The sequence below is a fragment of the Archocentrus centrarchus genome, chromosome 6, assembly GCF_007364275.1.
Source record: "Archocentrus centrarchus isolate MPI-CPG fArcCen1 chromosome 6, fArcCen1, whole genome shotgun sequence".
Lineage (NCBI taxonomy): Eukaryota > Metazoa > Chordata > Actinopteri > Cichliformes > Cichlidae > Archocentrus > Archocentrus centrarchus.
The window spans coordinates 24758276-24773392 of record NC_044351.1 but is presented as its reverse complement, the minus strand read 5'-3'; the positions used below and the strand labels follow the sequence as shown (position 1 = coordinate 24773392).

Here is a 15117-nt window from a genome sequence, read left to right as displayed (position 1 = left end):
TAGACCTTTATGGATAAATGGTTTTGACAGTATGTGGAGGTCACTTTGCAACTCTTGATTACATAGTGACAATGATCGAGGGCCAGTGCAAATGTTAAAGTGTCAAGTGTCAAGTTAGAAAGTTTGGCGTTAATGTTTCATTGAACATGATGATTGGATAGTGACCTGTTACTGGTTTGATTGCAGTGACTGCAGTCAAGAAAAGATAAAAAAAACAAACTTGACTATACATTCAATCTTTTTTACTAGAAGTGAGAACTTTATTAAGTTATACTATTATGTAATAACATAGTAGTATAGTCATCATGTACAGATACACTTCTGGGAAGAGGATGTTTGAGATAACATAATTAAACCTTGGAGTGCACAGACCTCTGCCAAGGCCAATACTCTGATTAAACATAATATTTTTCTTCAAAATAATGATTAACAGTACACAGAACATCAGATCTAAACCCAGTATTGGTTTTGAGAACCTTAAACTTTATATCAAAGATGAATTTCACCCGTCGTTTGGTGAAATCCTGTAATGAATCCTTGACTTGAGCATGTTGTCTGTTGCCATCATATTTTTTATTTTATTTTATTTTATTTTTTACTAATTTTTGGGGAACCAAATGTTACAAATGAGGGTAGGATCTGAGAAGATGCGCTGCATGCTCATACAGTAGCAACTTTCCAATTGCAAAGTTGCCATCCTGTAACGTGTACCCTGATTTATTGTCTGTTATACTCAAAATTAGACCATAATTTTGAAAAATGAACCTCATGTTATGCTAAGTAAGACCTGAAACAAATAATGAGTCCATAACTTTCAAACTTTTCAAACATTTTCAAACATAACTTTCTCAAGTAAATGATTACATCAAGTAAGCAGTAGGGTAATTCTTCAATGGATTTCTTCCCTCTGCAACAAGACAGGTTGTGCCCTGCTGGCCATTAGATAGAATATAGGTTTAGGGCACTTAAGTACTGGTCTCACTTTTCAGGGCTTGGAGGATAACTGTATCTTTTTATCTTCAAGCTACGATAAACATGGTTGCTCAATCTAAACAGCTAGTTTGGTTTGCAAAGAGATGTCATTGCAAATCAGCCATTGATTGGTGCCCCCGTAATGGTGGGGGCACAAGCAGTTGCTTGGTATACAACATTTCACAAAAATTCCAGGATCTCTCCTTTGATCCATCTCCTGACCAGAATTTATTTCTTTGTTCAAGGCTTATCTTTCCATCAGCTTTCATTAAAATCTGCTTGGTAGTTTTTTTTCTGTAACGTTCCTAACAGACAGACGGGCAAGCACAAATGATTGTTGAGATAGTTATCTTACTCTTGCTTTTCTTCTACCTTTGATAGGAAAGAAATATGACTCTTATTAGTGTTGCCCCATTTCCTGATCTATTCGTACACCTTCTTTTGCAAACTTAACGTGTTACTTACACATGCTGCTTCTGTAGTTAAACTGTAGTTAAACTGTTTGTCTCACACTGCTGCACAGGTTATTTAGTGAAAGTAGCATGCATGTAGCTGCAGCTTCAGTCCTCTGTCATCATCTTCAACCACTACTATGTGGTTACCTACATCTTGGCTAGTTTAGAGAGAGCAGATTTCTCCCATATTGGCTTCTCTTCATTGGCTCCCTGTTAAATCTAGAATAGAATTTTAAATTATTCTTCTTCTTACATATAAGGTATAGAATAATCAGGCCCCATCTATCTTATAGACCTCATAGTACCATATCACCCCCCAATAGAGCACTTTGCTCTCAGACTGCTGGCTTACTTATGGTTCCTAGGATACTTAAGAGTAGAATGGAAGGCAGAGCCTTCAGCTTTCAGATCCTTCTTCTGTGGAACCAGCTCCCAGTTTGGATTCAGGAGACAGACACCCTCTCTATTTTTAAGATTAGACTTAAAATTTTCCTTTATGATAGAGCTTATAGTTAGGGCTGGATCAGGTGACCCTGAACCATCCCCTTAGTTATGCTGCAATAGGCCTAGGTTGTTGGGGGGTTCCCATGATGCACTGAGTGTTTCCTTTCATTCACCTCATTTTACTCTGCTTATACCTCCCTCTGCATTTAATCAGTTGTTATTATTAATCTCTGGCTCTCTTCCACAGTGTGTCTTTTGTCTTGTCTCTCTCTCCCCTCAGCCCCAACTGGTCACAGCAGATGACTGATTATCATAGTTGATCTGTGCACAACTCTATTACACGGCACTGAAGAGTTTCATTTACAAAAAGTTGTATCTTCTTGTGACGTTTGAGATTTTATTATCTTCAGCAATGTAGAGATAGAAATAGACATGGCACGGAGATATTCTGTCTTATAGAAACATATCAGTAAATAAATATTTTATTGTCTTGTTAACTTAACCAAGTTCTTCCTTATTCTAGTGGTGAACAATGTCTGAACAAGAGCTGGATGAAATTGTGCAAATAACAGTGGAGGACTTTAATCAGGAAAACCGTACAGGTAAGATTCCTTTGCAGAAAAATGTGTATCTTTACCAGCTGGTGTTCTCACCTTGTGAGTTGTTCACATCAGGACTGGAGTCATTGCATTGCAATTTCAGCTTTGGTAAACTATCTGCAGTACATTCCTGGATATTGACATTCACCACTTTTCTTGACTACATAAGGTTAGCTTCTTTATTAAACAAGTAAGGCACTTTTAAATGTAGTAAATTCATAAGTAAAATAAAAAAAATATGTAACTGAATGTTTGCTAATTTATTTGTTATACAGCTTTATATATATAAAAAGTTGCACCTTAAGCACTTCATATGAGATTGGGATTCTACTCTTCTCCTGAGTAGAAGCACACCTTCAGTCTTGAAGTGAAATCTAACAGGAAGGCTTTGTGTGTTGTTTTGAGGGTGTCTTTTCCTTTGATTCGTGACAGACATGCTGGACAATCACGAAGATGATGAAGAAAGATCTCAGAAGAAAAGGAGGAAATTAAGCAACAGCCAGGAGAATAACAACAGCAATCAAGATATCTCTATTATTAAGGTACAAGCTCTTCATAATGAGTACAATCCAAAGCACATATTGTTTATTGGTTATACATTTATAGATAGTCCATTGAACTTAATATTGTTTTGTAATTTTGTTTCCAGAACTTGTTGGTTTCATTCACTGGATCGATCACCCAGCGACTGGAGGGAATTGAGTCGAAACTACAGTCTCTGGATGCTACATGCAAAGCCCTTGGACGCAAGCTGGACAACATGGCACCCTGTGCCAAGAGCCCTATTCAGGTTCCTATGGTTGCTGGATCACCTCAGGGGGCCACTCAGACTTGGAACAAAGTTCGATGGTAAGCTCTTAATGTTTGCCTGTCGGCACATGGCCATCAGTCAGACAGATTAAAAGTTCAATGAAAATTCAAAATAAAACTGTTTGTTTTGGTCTCTCAGTGTTGTCCCACAAACAAATGTGATAGTGAGCAGTGAACCGCCGAAGGCCTCAAGTCCGGAAGACACTCCTCTGGAGAATCTGCTCAGCAAGTGAGTGGCACATTTACAATACTGCATGTCCCAAATTCATCCGAACACACCATCTCACAAGCTACATCGCTTATTGCCTTAGCACAGTTTTTAGCCCAGGTAATAGTATGAGTGTATCTATTCTGTATTTCTCACGATGGCCAACCAGGGTCTGTCAATGCATTGAATATGTTTATTTGCAGCACAGTGACTAGGAGACGACACAACACCATCCTAGTAAAGGTGCCGGGCCCTGAAGAGAGCCAAGAGGAACAGGAGAGCGGCTCAGAGGCCAGTGACTGTGTTTCCAATGGTGGTCAGTCAAGCAATGCACAAAAAGGCCAAAATGTCACTCTCATCACACTCAATTCAGAAGGTACGATTCCATGCTAGCAAAGAGACACAGAAATGCACACTTTTGTAGTTTATCCTTATTCCGGTTAGACAAGAAGGAGCATGTTACTTATGTAGAGCAAAAGGCTGTTTATTTCTTAACAACCATGTTGCTGATTTTCAACCTCGCTCCTCCATGTGTTTATATTTTTTGTATCAGAATTTTTTTGCAGAAGCTAAGCTACAGTCACAAATGTTGGTTAGCGCCATCACTGATTACTTGGCAGGAAGAAAAGCTGTGGGTTTTTAGTGTTATTTTTTTATTTCCTGTTTTTTGGTGACTTCGCAGCACCAACAATGTCATGTCAGCAATCCCACTAATAATAAAAACAATTATGCACTAAAGGTACAATGTGCAACGTAATCATCTGTCAGTTTTTCAAAGGAAAAGCCAGTTGCAGTGAATTACTCCCTTGCATTTTGTTTAGACCTCTCAGTAATTGATTTTGAATGTTTTGTTCAGATTTTGTTTAATGTGGATAACGTGACTCTTTCAACTAATCTGCATATTAAATAGATTGCAAACTGTGCTGATGTGTGTTAATTTCCCCATGTTTTTCTGCCTCAGATGCTCTGAGGCATCATTCATGCCATCAGCTGCTTTACTCTGTTTTTCTGGCTGTACCCAAGAGAAAAAGAATTCTGTTTTAACTATGCAAACATAAATGAAGTCCACATTGTTGGTATATTCAGTGTGATTGTTGGTTGGGTAATTTTTATTGGATTTGAAGTTCTTCGTTACCTTCAAAGGCAAACTATTATTCATTCAACTGCAGCTCTGGGTTACCATTATAAAAATTCTGTTAGTCAGCAAGTTAGATGTTACCATGTGCCTCATGCATTGTACATGTGGTTTACTTAATAGCTAACATGCACTGTGAGCAAACAGCCAAGCCACATATTCTGTTTTAAAATACTTTTTCCCCAGAATTCACTCACTTCTGTTTTACTGCCACATGGGGGTGCTGTTGTATCATACGAATGACCTCGGTGTCTCCTTTTGTGAAGTATTAGTCAATCTGTGCAACTCTTTGAAGAGCTGTTCCTCCTCTGTTCTTTAGATGATTATCCAACCGGCACCTGGTTGGGAGATGAGAACAACCCAGAGATGCGAGTTCGTTGTCCAATATCTCCGGCTGACATGCTTCATATCAGCACAAACTGTCGTACAGCAGAGAAAATGGCACTGACGCTGCTGGACTACTTATTCCATCGTGAAGTCCAGGCCATGTCAAATCTCTCTGGGCAGGGCAAACATGGAAAGAAGCAGTTGGATCCACTTATGATCTACGGCATCCGCTGTGAGTCTTGAAAACGTACTCATCTAATATTGATAATTTTGTGGTAGTTCTGGTGGTGAACATGGTTCCATGACAAGCTATTTTACATAAGCAAGTGCCCTTATATTCTGGCTGCTGGTACTACTAGAGCTCCTGAAGTGTCTAGAGCTTCATACAAACTTGAGCTGTGAAATATGTCCTTGGAAAGTGTCTGTAAAATTACCCCCCTGTCAAGTGCCAAGACAGTATCTGGTAACTACGGTCTCTCATGGTTTCTTAAATACTTTTTCACTCTGCCAAGGTTTGATTTTTACAGTTCTTGATTTTTAGTAGTAAATGAACTCTCTGAGACCTTTCCACATTTCATCCCCATTCTAGTACAAAGCAGGACTGAATAGAACACAGAAAATAGACTGCACTCTGTATTCCCAAGGCGGGTTACAACAACATCCATTCATCATTGCACACATGCATTAATGTGCAACACATTTCAGAACATACCAGACTCTAAATGACATGCACATGTCTGGTAGAAAGATCTTAATGGAGTCACTCTCAGTGCAGAAAACTCTTTGATTTTTGATTAAGTGGAGTCAGGGTTACACTGGTAGACAGATGGATATTTATGAAAGGCCTGTGGCAAGTATACTATATATATATTTATATGACCATATTTGCAGTGCTAAAAAAGTCTCTATTAGCTCTAACCTGTTCTACAGAGGATACAGTTTGTACCCACTGTATCTACCCCTGGTGTAAGTAGGCATAAAGCGGAACTGATGCTCTATGTGAACTACATGTAAGATAGTCAACTAGTCAGAAATTCCCTTCTCCCACATCTTGTTCAGTTGGCTGCAGGATGTCTTAGTAACCATTTGCTGTAAGTTCCTGGAAATAACAAAATGAAAAAAGTAAAAAAGATCCAGCAATCACAACCATGTCACGCCAGCTGTATTGAGGTGAGAGAGAGGTATCCCCACAGCATTGCACCATCACACCTTTTCCCTGGCTTCCCTGGCTAGACTGTAAACTTGGTAACCTGTTTCCTCTCAGCAGTGTGGTTGTGTATTTACATGCAGATTTGTTATAAAAAATAGAGGTTTCTTCTGGGCCTAAAGGGTGAAGCCAACCTGGAGTGCTCTAAACCTGCATTCACTTTTTTGGCCACCAGGGGGAGGATACATGTGGTTTCAGTAAGACTAACAGTTCCATGGGATGTCTGTGGGAAAATGACCCTTTTTGCTGATTTCTGTAAACAGTTCCCTGAGGAGTTTATGGGCTTGTTTGCTCATTTCATGCTGTATAAAGTATTAATTAAAATATTAATTAATTTGAACATTTTTGTTCCTGACTGTCAGGAAGGAAGATTGTGCAGGTTATGTTCATTTCCTAATGATTTGTGATTGACAACAAGTGATGCCACTGTGCTATGTCCATCTTTTGTACTATTGCATGGTTCGGATGGAAATAAAGGAGTATCTGCCTTGCTGGCACAGGATGAGTCAGCTGGGAATCAGCTATATGCTGCCATCCCACTGTCTGCAGATATCCCTCGGCTACAACTCTGTTTCATTTTCTAGCCTCAGTTTGTAGCTGTATGGATAATGACCCTAAAAACAGTTGATTGCACGCTTGTAGACAGTCACTAAATACACGTGTGTCCAGTCTCACATCACTAATAAATCTGTCAAAAAGCGTATGGAAAAGATGGAAAGGAAATCTGGACAGTTGTTTGCTTTGGTTTTCATAAATGCGCATATTGCATATTCACATAAGAGTGAAGTCTTCTGGAAACAGCATGTTGTTTCCAGTCAGATGGCTTAATTTTGCCCAGCCAATATCACTTATAAAATAAATGAAGTTGGGATAAATGCTTATTTTTGCAAGTGTTATTGCAAAGTAAATGTTCTGTTGCTTTCTTTTGTCTTGCTGCTCGTCAAAATGGGCAGTAGAATGTGTAAATGCTAAATTGTGCAGAACTGCACCAAAGTATAAAGCCTAATATTTAATTTTTCATCAATACTGAAAAAGATTTAAGAAGGCTAATGAAATAAGGGACAATTTCATTAATTTTAGTATGTTAATTTAAACCGCAGGTAATGATGGCTCTTCATTCTTTTACAGGCCACTTGTTCCACAAATTTGGCATCACTGAGTCAGACTGGTACCGGATCAAGCAAAGCATTGACTCAAAGTGTCGCACTGCCTGGAGACGTAAGCAGCGTGGCCAGAGTCTGGCTGTCAAGAGCTTCTCTAAACGCACACCTCGCAACACAGTCACAGGTAAACTACAGGTTTTTATCAGAGGGCTGTACAACTGTATAAATGTTTGTAACACTATGGTACATGCTTGTTTGTTTCAGTCAGATGATAAATGTAGCTAGATTTCTGTAGTTGTTCTCTGATCAAAGCAGAGGCATATTGTAAAAATAAACTACAGACCCTTGCAGAAGGAGACATCTGTTGCTCACTCATCTATTTACAGGCCAGTTAGGAAAACTAGTTTTCTGTTTGTCAGTGTCAGTGCGGCAGAAAGTGAAATTATTTGACTCATCTCTAAAATTTCTCTGCTATCACAGTCTCCATTTGTAAATGCTCATGTCCATATTACATCTGGGCAAAATCATGTGGGACCTCAGGTCACTTTTGGTTTGAGGAGGGGTCAAGAGTTAGGCTAAGCCAGTTGCACTCCATAAATATGCATGCCTCTGCTGCTTGCTTCATGCACATTATCCATGCAGCTTCTGTATGACACTGGAAGATTCTTACGTGGTAGTTTTTATTTATTATTTATTGTTGTCATGATAAGCAGAGATCACATCCAAGAGAAGCATTTGGATGCACCTAACTTATGCACTGACTATTTTTATATTAAGTGCACCTGCTAATGTAACACCAGTTTTCCATCAAGGTCCTGGAATGGCACTTTGCGGGTGCATGGCTACATGTTGTTACTATCTATTTTCAGAAGGGGGCAGTGTCAAAAAATTATGGAACAACTCCTAATGGTGGGTGGGTGGAGGAGCTACGCTTCTTCATGTTTGTACTGTTTTTGGTCATAACAGAACAGTTGAGTGAAATCAAGTATAAACAACAACTAAAACTGCCCACTATAGCCATTGTCAGTGTTTCTCATCTGTGCTTTTTTAATCTGTGATGTTTTTTTGTGTTCCTTCCTCTTTATAGTAAGCTCTGCTCTATAAAGAGCAGAGTTCACCTTTTTAACCAATCCCTATTTGACCTGCTCTTAGAATCGCTGCATTAGGGCAATGAGTTGTAGGCTTTTTGTAGGACTGGATGCAAATCCATCTCCCTAGCCAGTGCATCCATCTATTTCCTACCACTTATAAGGGGCTAGATCACAGGGGCAGCAATTGCTTCCTAGCCACCTCCTCCAGCTCATCCCGGGTACACTGAGGTGTTCCCACACCAGTCGAAAGATGTGATCTCTTCAGCATGTCCTGGGTCTACCCTGGGGCCTCCTCCCGGTAAGACACGCCTGGAGCGCCTCACCCAAGAGGTGCCCTAGAGGCATGCTTGTCAGATGCCCAACCCACCTCAGCCCGCGCCTTTCGATGTGGAGGAGTACTCTACTTTGAGCCCCTTCTAGATGATTGAACTCTTCAGCCTATCACTAAGAGAGAGCCCAGCTATCCTTTGGAGGAAGTTCATTTTCACTGCAGTCTCAGTTTTTTTGGTTACTACCCAGAGCTTGTGACATAGGTGAGGGTAGGGATGTATATTGAATGCTTTCATGCTCAGCTTAGAAATTCTGCCCATAATTATTCTGAATAAAACAGAATTGGTAACAAAGAGCAGCCCTGACAAAGTCCAGCACCCACCGAGAATGAGTACAACTTGCTGCCGGTAATGTGGACCAAACTCTCACTGCAGTTGTACAGGGATCGAATGGCTCATAGCAATGGGCCAGATACCCCATATTCCTGAAGCACCTCCCAGAGGATCCCATGAGGGATGTGAATTGCCTGACAGTTTGCCAGAATTGCTTCAAGGCTGACTGAAAGTCTTATTCCATGGCCTCACCAAACTCCTCCCACAACCAAGTTTTTGCTTTAGCTTCTGCCAGAGCCACACACCGCTTGGCCTGCTGGTACCTGTTAGTGGCTTCCGAAGTCCCACAGGCTAAACAAGCCCGATAGAACCTCTTCTTCAGCTTGATGGCTCCCTTCACCTCTGATGCCCCCCATCTGGTTTGGGGATTACCATCATGACAGCCAGTGCCATCAGCCAGCCAGTGCATTGGTTGAATTGTCACAACATGTCTTTTCATAGCCAAAGGGATGAATGCAAGCGGATGAAAACACAGGACCATGAATCCTGCTTTAGTACTGTGCAGGAGAAAAGACATTAGGTACAAATATTTGTAGGTAAATTTTAAAATAATAAAAAAAAACATGAAGTAGCACTATTATTTAGTGTTTTCTCATAGATTGACCTATTTGCAGCAAAGGATAAATTTTAAAAAAAGATTATTTTTTTTAACCTCTTTTAATTTTTTGGCAGGGGTGTCATTCTTTGCAAACAATCAACAAACACAGTGACACAGTGAACATTGTTCCATCCTATTTTATCAGCTACATGAAAGCCACTACAAGACCTGAAACCAAAAGCAGATAGAGAGTGTTTTTCTGCAGATGGTTGTAATCTGCACACAATGCCTGCTGTCCTTCCCTTCCTGTGAGTCATCACCTCTGACCTCTGACCAGAGAAATGTAAGACTGGAGGGGAAACCCAAATAACCCCTGAGCACAAACCAGGGGTGGATTGTCAGACCACGCCTTTATAAGCCACACACACCCAAGAATGTATAACAAAAAATACTAGTTAAGAGTGCATACATCAATATGTAACACAAATATACATTGAACAGTCATTCTGTTCATAAATGAATTTATTGGAATTGGAATATTTAATAGTTGGCCACCATGTAGAGCCCAAAGTTTTCAGCTCCCCAAGCCACAGTTCTTCCTCATCTTGAAAACAAGTAGTAAGGTGTAATATCACTTCTTACAAGTAGCCATTTTATTTCTTTATATTTACACACTGAACAAGAGAAAGTGATGTTTTATTTTGTGGCCTGCTGGTGTCTTTGCTGATGTTGTCGTGGATCTCCGCGGAAGGTCCATGTATTCGGTTCAGACTGCTGTTGTGATAACAGGTTTTTAGAGTTAACCCTGGACTCTGAGTTTGGCTGCTAGACCATGAGTGTGTCTGGATCATTGTCTGGAGAGGCCTTGATGTGTATTTGGGTATTTGATAAAGTATAAATGCAGGATTACCCAGCAGATGGCCAAGGAATTAGTCAGAATTTTTTATTAGAGTTTGCTAAGGCCACATCCGTTGAATCCATTGTAAGTTATTTCTGACCTGCTTTTATTATACACACAAGTACACAACTGATCTTACTGCTTGTCCCATTCAGAGGAAGGCATTACAGAAGAAACGGCTCACATTGAGGCTGCCACTCAACAAACCCTGCACTACACGCTGGCCAATCAACAAGTGCAGTTCCACCGTATTGGTGAAGATGGACAAGTTCAGGTGGTGAGTGTCTGATATTTTAACTCTATTTTTGAATCCACAAGAAAATATTTTTATCTATGGGCAAACAGGCCAAAAGAAAGTCTTTATCCTCAGATCTCATGGGTATTTTGTTTGTTTTGTTTTTATTATATTATTGTTGTTGTTATTGTTGTTGTGTTTTTTTTTTTTTTTTTTAAACCGCTGTTATCTGAGAGTCCCTTGGAGCTGAGCTCATAGTGTACTGGAATGGGTCACATCACCCACTACAATTACCCATGCAGCATTCTGGAGGAATATAGTGGAAATTATGTCAGTGAACCAGTGACTCAAGGGATGGTCTTGAACAGATGCTGTGGTCACAGGTTGCATTCTGGCCCACTACAGTATTATAGGTAGGCGGATAGAGGAAGTGACCTGATCTCTTATTTCCCTCAGCCCTGAAATTACCCAGAATAGATAATCAGAGTTAGATACCAAGAGTCACAATATCAACATATTCAGAGTCATGAGGGGTTAATCATGAAAAAACAAATTTAGAGTATTTTTCTAGTGTTAAAAGTACATTCATACAAACACATGGTTTGAGAAGACTATGTGAATACTGTGTGATGAGTATTTCTGCTGTTTCTGATTTGATACATGATGCATGGTTTTGGCAGTACTGGGCGCAACCCAGACAGACCACTTCTCTAAGAAGGTAATAAATAAATATAAAAAAAATAGAGGGTAGACAGGCAAGAGAGAATGATTGTCAGGAGTTCACTGTACAGTTATTACCCTGCTCACACGCCTGAGTAGGATTGTGCAAGATGCACTATATTGCCATAAGTATTCACTCGTCTGCCTTCACACACATATGAATGTGAGTGACATCCCATTCTTAATCCATAGGATTTGATATGAGGCCCACCCTTTGTAACTATAACAGCTTCAACTCTTCTGGGAAGGCTTTCCACAAGGTTTAGGAGTATGTTTATGGGAATTTTTGACCATTTTTCACAGAGTCAGAGACTGATGTTGGATGAAGGCCTGGCTCGTGGTCTTCTCTCTAATTCATCCCAAAGATGTTCTATCGAGTTGAGGTCAGGAGGTCTTCCTTACCAAACATGCTCATCCATGTCTTTATTGGACCTTGTTTTGTGCACTGGTGTACTGTCATGTTGGAAAAGGAAGGGCTCATCCCCAAACTGTTCCCACAAAGTTGAGAGCATGAAATTGTCCAAATTGTCTCGGTATGCTGAAGCATGAAGAGTTCCTTTCACTGGAACTAAGGGTTCGAGCCCAGTTCCTGAAAAACATCCATTCCATGAAGCTCTGTGCGCACTGTTCTTGAACTAATCTGAAGGCCACATGAAGTTTGGAGGTCTGTAGCGATTAACTCTGCAGAAAATTGGAGACCTCTGCACACTGTGCGCCTCAGCATCTACTGACCCCACTCTGTCATTTTATGTGGTCTACCACTTTGTGGATGAGTAGCTGTCCTTCTCAATCACTTCCACTTTGTTATACCACTAACAGTTGCCTGCCAAATATTTGGTAGTAAGGAAATTTCATGACTGGACTTGATGCACAGGTGGCATCCTATCACAGTACCACACTTGAACTCACTGAGCTCCTGAGAGCGACCTGTTCTTTCACAAATGTTTGTAGAAGCAGTCTGCATACATAGGTGCTTGTTTTTACATACCTGTGATTGGAACACCTGAATTCAATGAGCTGGATGGATGAGTGAATGCTTTTGGCAATATAGTGTGGATTGGCAGAGTTGAGTGAGTGAGTGCCAACACTTTGTCAATATTATAACCTCCTGGCTACAGGGTGTTGATAGGATAAGGGTCCCATAGAGAAGACAGTCCAACCCTACAGCCAAGTATTAAAGGGTGCAGCTGAGCCTAAAATTTATTTGCATTTCTAATACACTAGAGGAAATCAAGCAAACTTATTAAAAGTGATTCAGTGTTGTAACCACCATTCGGTAATAACTAAATGTAATTTGTCATTGCTAATCAACTAAGCAGCTCCATTTTGGTATGTAATCTGACAAACAGTATTCAAGTCTTATGTGAATTAGACAAACAGTTGCATGTATTTGAAAACTTAAGTCAGAACTCTCTTTTTTTTATGATTATGGCTCTACAGAAGCTCAACACAGAAATGATATCTTGGAAAACCCAAAGAGGACGATTTAAGCTAAAACGACTTTCTGACCACTGTGTGCAAATGTGTTGTAATGTGTTATGAAGATTTTACAAATATACCTTTTTAAAGTTCTTGATTTTGTGAACATATTTGTGAAATTGTTCTCGCTTCAGCTGTAACTCTTCTTCATCTGTGTGTCTCCAGATTCCACAGGGGCAGTTGCACATAGCCCAGGTGCCACAAGGAGAGGAGGTACAGATCACACAGGACAGTGAGGTTAGTGTGCATGTGTGCTCCTGATAGAGAGGTTGTGATATAGAAAAGAAAGAAAAAAACAACAACCACATTGGGGCACTTCTCTAGATAAATTAAATTCTCTTCACTAAACATGCGTCCAAACAGAATATGACTGTATAGGACGATGGCGCCGGTGGTTGTGGCCAGTCGTCTGCTATTATCTACCTTTCTTTGTTGTTTAAAGTTAAGTCATACTTAAGGAAAAATTTAAATAAGTTTGCCAGGAATCTTCATGTTCCTTCTGACCCCTTTATGAACCTGTTTGGTCACATAAACAGCTATCCCAGTTAAGCTTAGTGCACCTAGCAATACGTATTACACCCGGCAATACGAGACGTTTTAGACATTAGTGAATTTTAGCCAAAGTAAACTTTTTGCAGTGAACGTCTTAATGTTTATATATGCTATCTGCCGGCTTCTGCACAAGGGTTTGAATTTTGTTTTCGTGTAATGCTCAGGTGGTTTATTTCCCCCACCACACATCCCTGCATGTGCATGTGCACACACGGCCTGTCAGTTGAAATCAAAATCTGCCTCCAAACCACACCGACTTCTAAAGAGGAATTTCTGCATCAACATCTTTACTAATGATTTTAAAGGATGTGGGAGAGAGATTTATTTCAAGGCGCCAGTCTGTGTACACACATATACATGTAATCACATGCTGTATATGATTCAGGCCACACATGCTTGACAGTTTGACATTTTTGCCAAAGCAATTGACACCTTCACCAAGTGTTTTTCTAATTTCCTATTTGGTTCTGGTCCTAAAGGACCCTCAGAGGAAGAAATGCACAATTTGAATGAGAGAGACAGAGTAAATTGGAGGCAGAAAACACTAAAGCCTTTCCTGCACTTTGTGGTTGAGCCCAGATTTTTTTCCCTCTCTTCTCTCCTTCCTATTCCATGCTATTGTTTGTTTTTTGGAGTTCAAAGCTTAGCAACAAAATCCCACTTCTCCCAACTGCCACTCACAGAATATGTTTTCATTAGGAATGGGCCCCTTTCATCAAAGACATTGGTTTTAGCGTGCTTGAAAAGGAAATTAGCTGTTTGAGAGATTACATTGCTCTCTGGCCATATGGTAGCTCAGACAGTATTGCATATATACATGAAATAAAATTAGCCAGAGCAGAAACAGCTGAGACCTGAGGATGGCCAAATGTGTTTTGTATAATATCCTCTTTCCAATGGTCCTGTGGTCACTGTGGGTGTTTAGAGATTTTATGATAGCCATTATATCTTGATGAGACAATGATACGCTTATGTCTGAGCAAATAGGTTTCTATTTTTGTTCTCACTCTATCCAGAAATATAAATACACGGATATTGCATTTACCACTCCTCAGTATAAACACTGGCAGGAACCTATAATTCTGACACTGTCATGCTATATATCTTCCATAACAGTTCAGCTTAGCATGATTTATTGACTTGTTTCTCCTCATGTGATTTTAAGATCTGGAAATAGCTAAATCAGAGTGTTTATATTAAGACATAAGGCTGCTGACTGACATGTCATTTCTCAATTTCAGGGAAATCTCCAGATTCACCAGGTGCATGTTGGGCAGGACGGACAGGTAAGAACACATTTAATCTAAACAGATTTCTGCATATGAATATGCAGAATCTGGAGACAAGGGACAGGATTTTTGGTATTGGAAGCTTTCTGGTTTTTGTTTGTAGTCTACATGCAGTCCGAGTTGTATTATCCTATTACTATTAATCATATTGGAGCGGGCTTTGGTTTCATTCAGGTAAGCGGTTTGTGCAGGAAGCAAAAGAGGGCCTACAATGCAGGCTTGAAACCTTTTGGAAAATGTATCTGCATTCATAAACAGTGACTGGCAGATGGAATGGGAAATCTAATCAGATATTAGTTACTAGTGGTTCAGATATCCTGGATATTCTTGAAGCCCTGAGAAATTGGCAGTTGTCCATGGAGGTCAAGTCCTGAGATTAGCTGTTGAGGGCTC

The 15117-nt window shown here is 40.0% G+C and overlaps 1 protein-coding gene across 3 annotated transcripts in view; it reads left to right on the top strand.

Annotated features, from left to right (window-relative positions):
- Window positions 1–15117, top strand: part of banp (BTG3 associated nuclear protein) — a 42470-nt gene that overhangs the window by 1842 nt on the left and 25511 nt on the right. For all 3 annotated transcript variants that reach the window (XM_030732285.1, XM_030732287.1, XM_030732286.1), the window contains exons 2-11: window positions 2395–2473; window positions 2903–3012; window positions 3120–3319; window positions 3420–3509; window positions 3692–3864; window positions 4943–5182; window positions 7286–7444; window positions 10605–10726; window positions 13049–13120; window positions 14677–14721. In XM_030732285.1, the coding sequence (XP_030588145.1) occupies window positions 2404–2473; window positions 2903–3012; window positions 3120–3319; window positions 3420–3509; window positions 3692–3864; window positions 4943–5182; window positions 7286–7444; window positions 10605–10726; window positions 13049–13120; window positions 14677–14721 (1281 nt within the window). In that variant the 5' untranslated portion in view covers window positions 2395–2403. The remainder of the gene's footprint in view (window positions 1–2394; window positions 2474–2902; window positions 3013–3119; window positions 3320–3419; window positions 3510–3691; window positions 3865–4942; window positions 5183–7285; window positions 7445–10604; window positions 10727–13048; window positions 13121–14676; window positions 14722–15117) is intronic.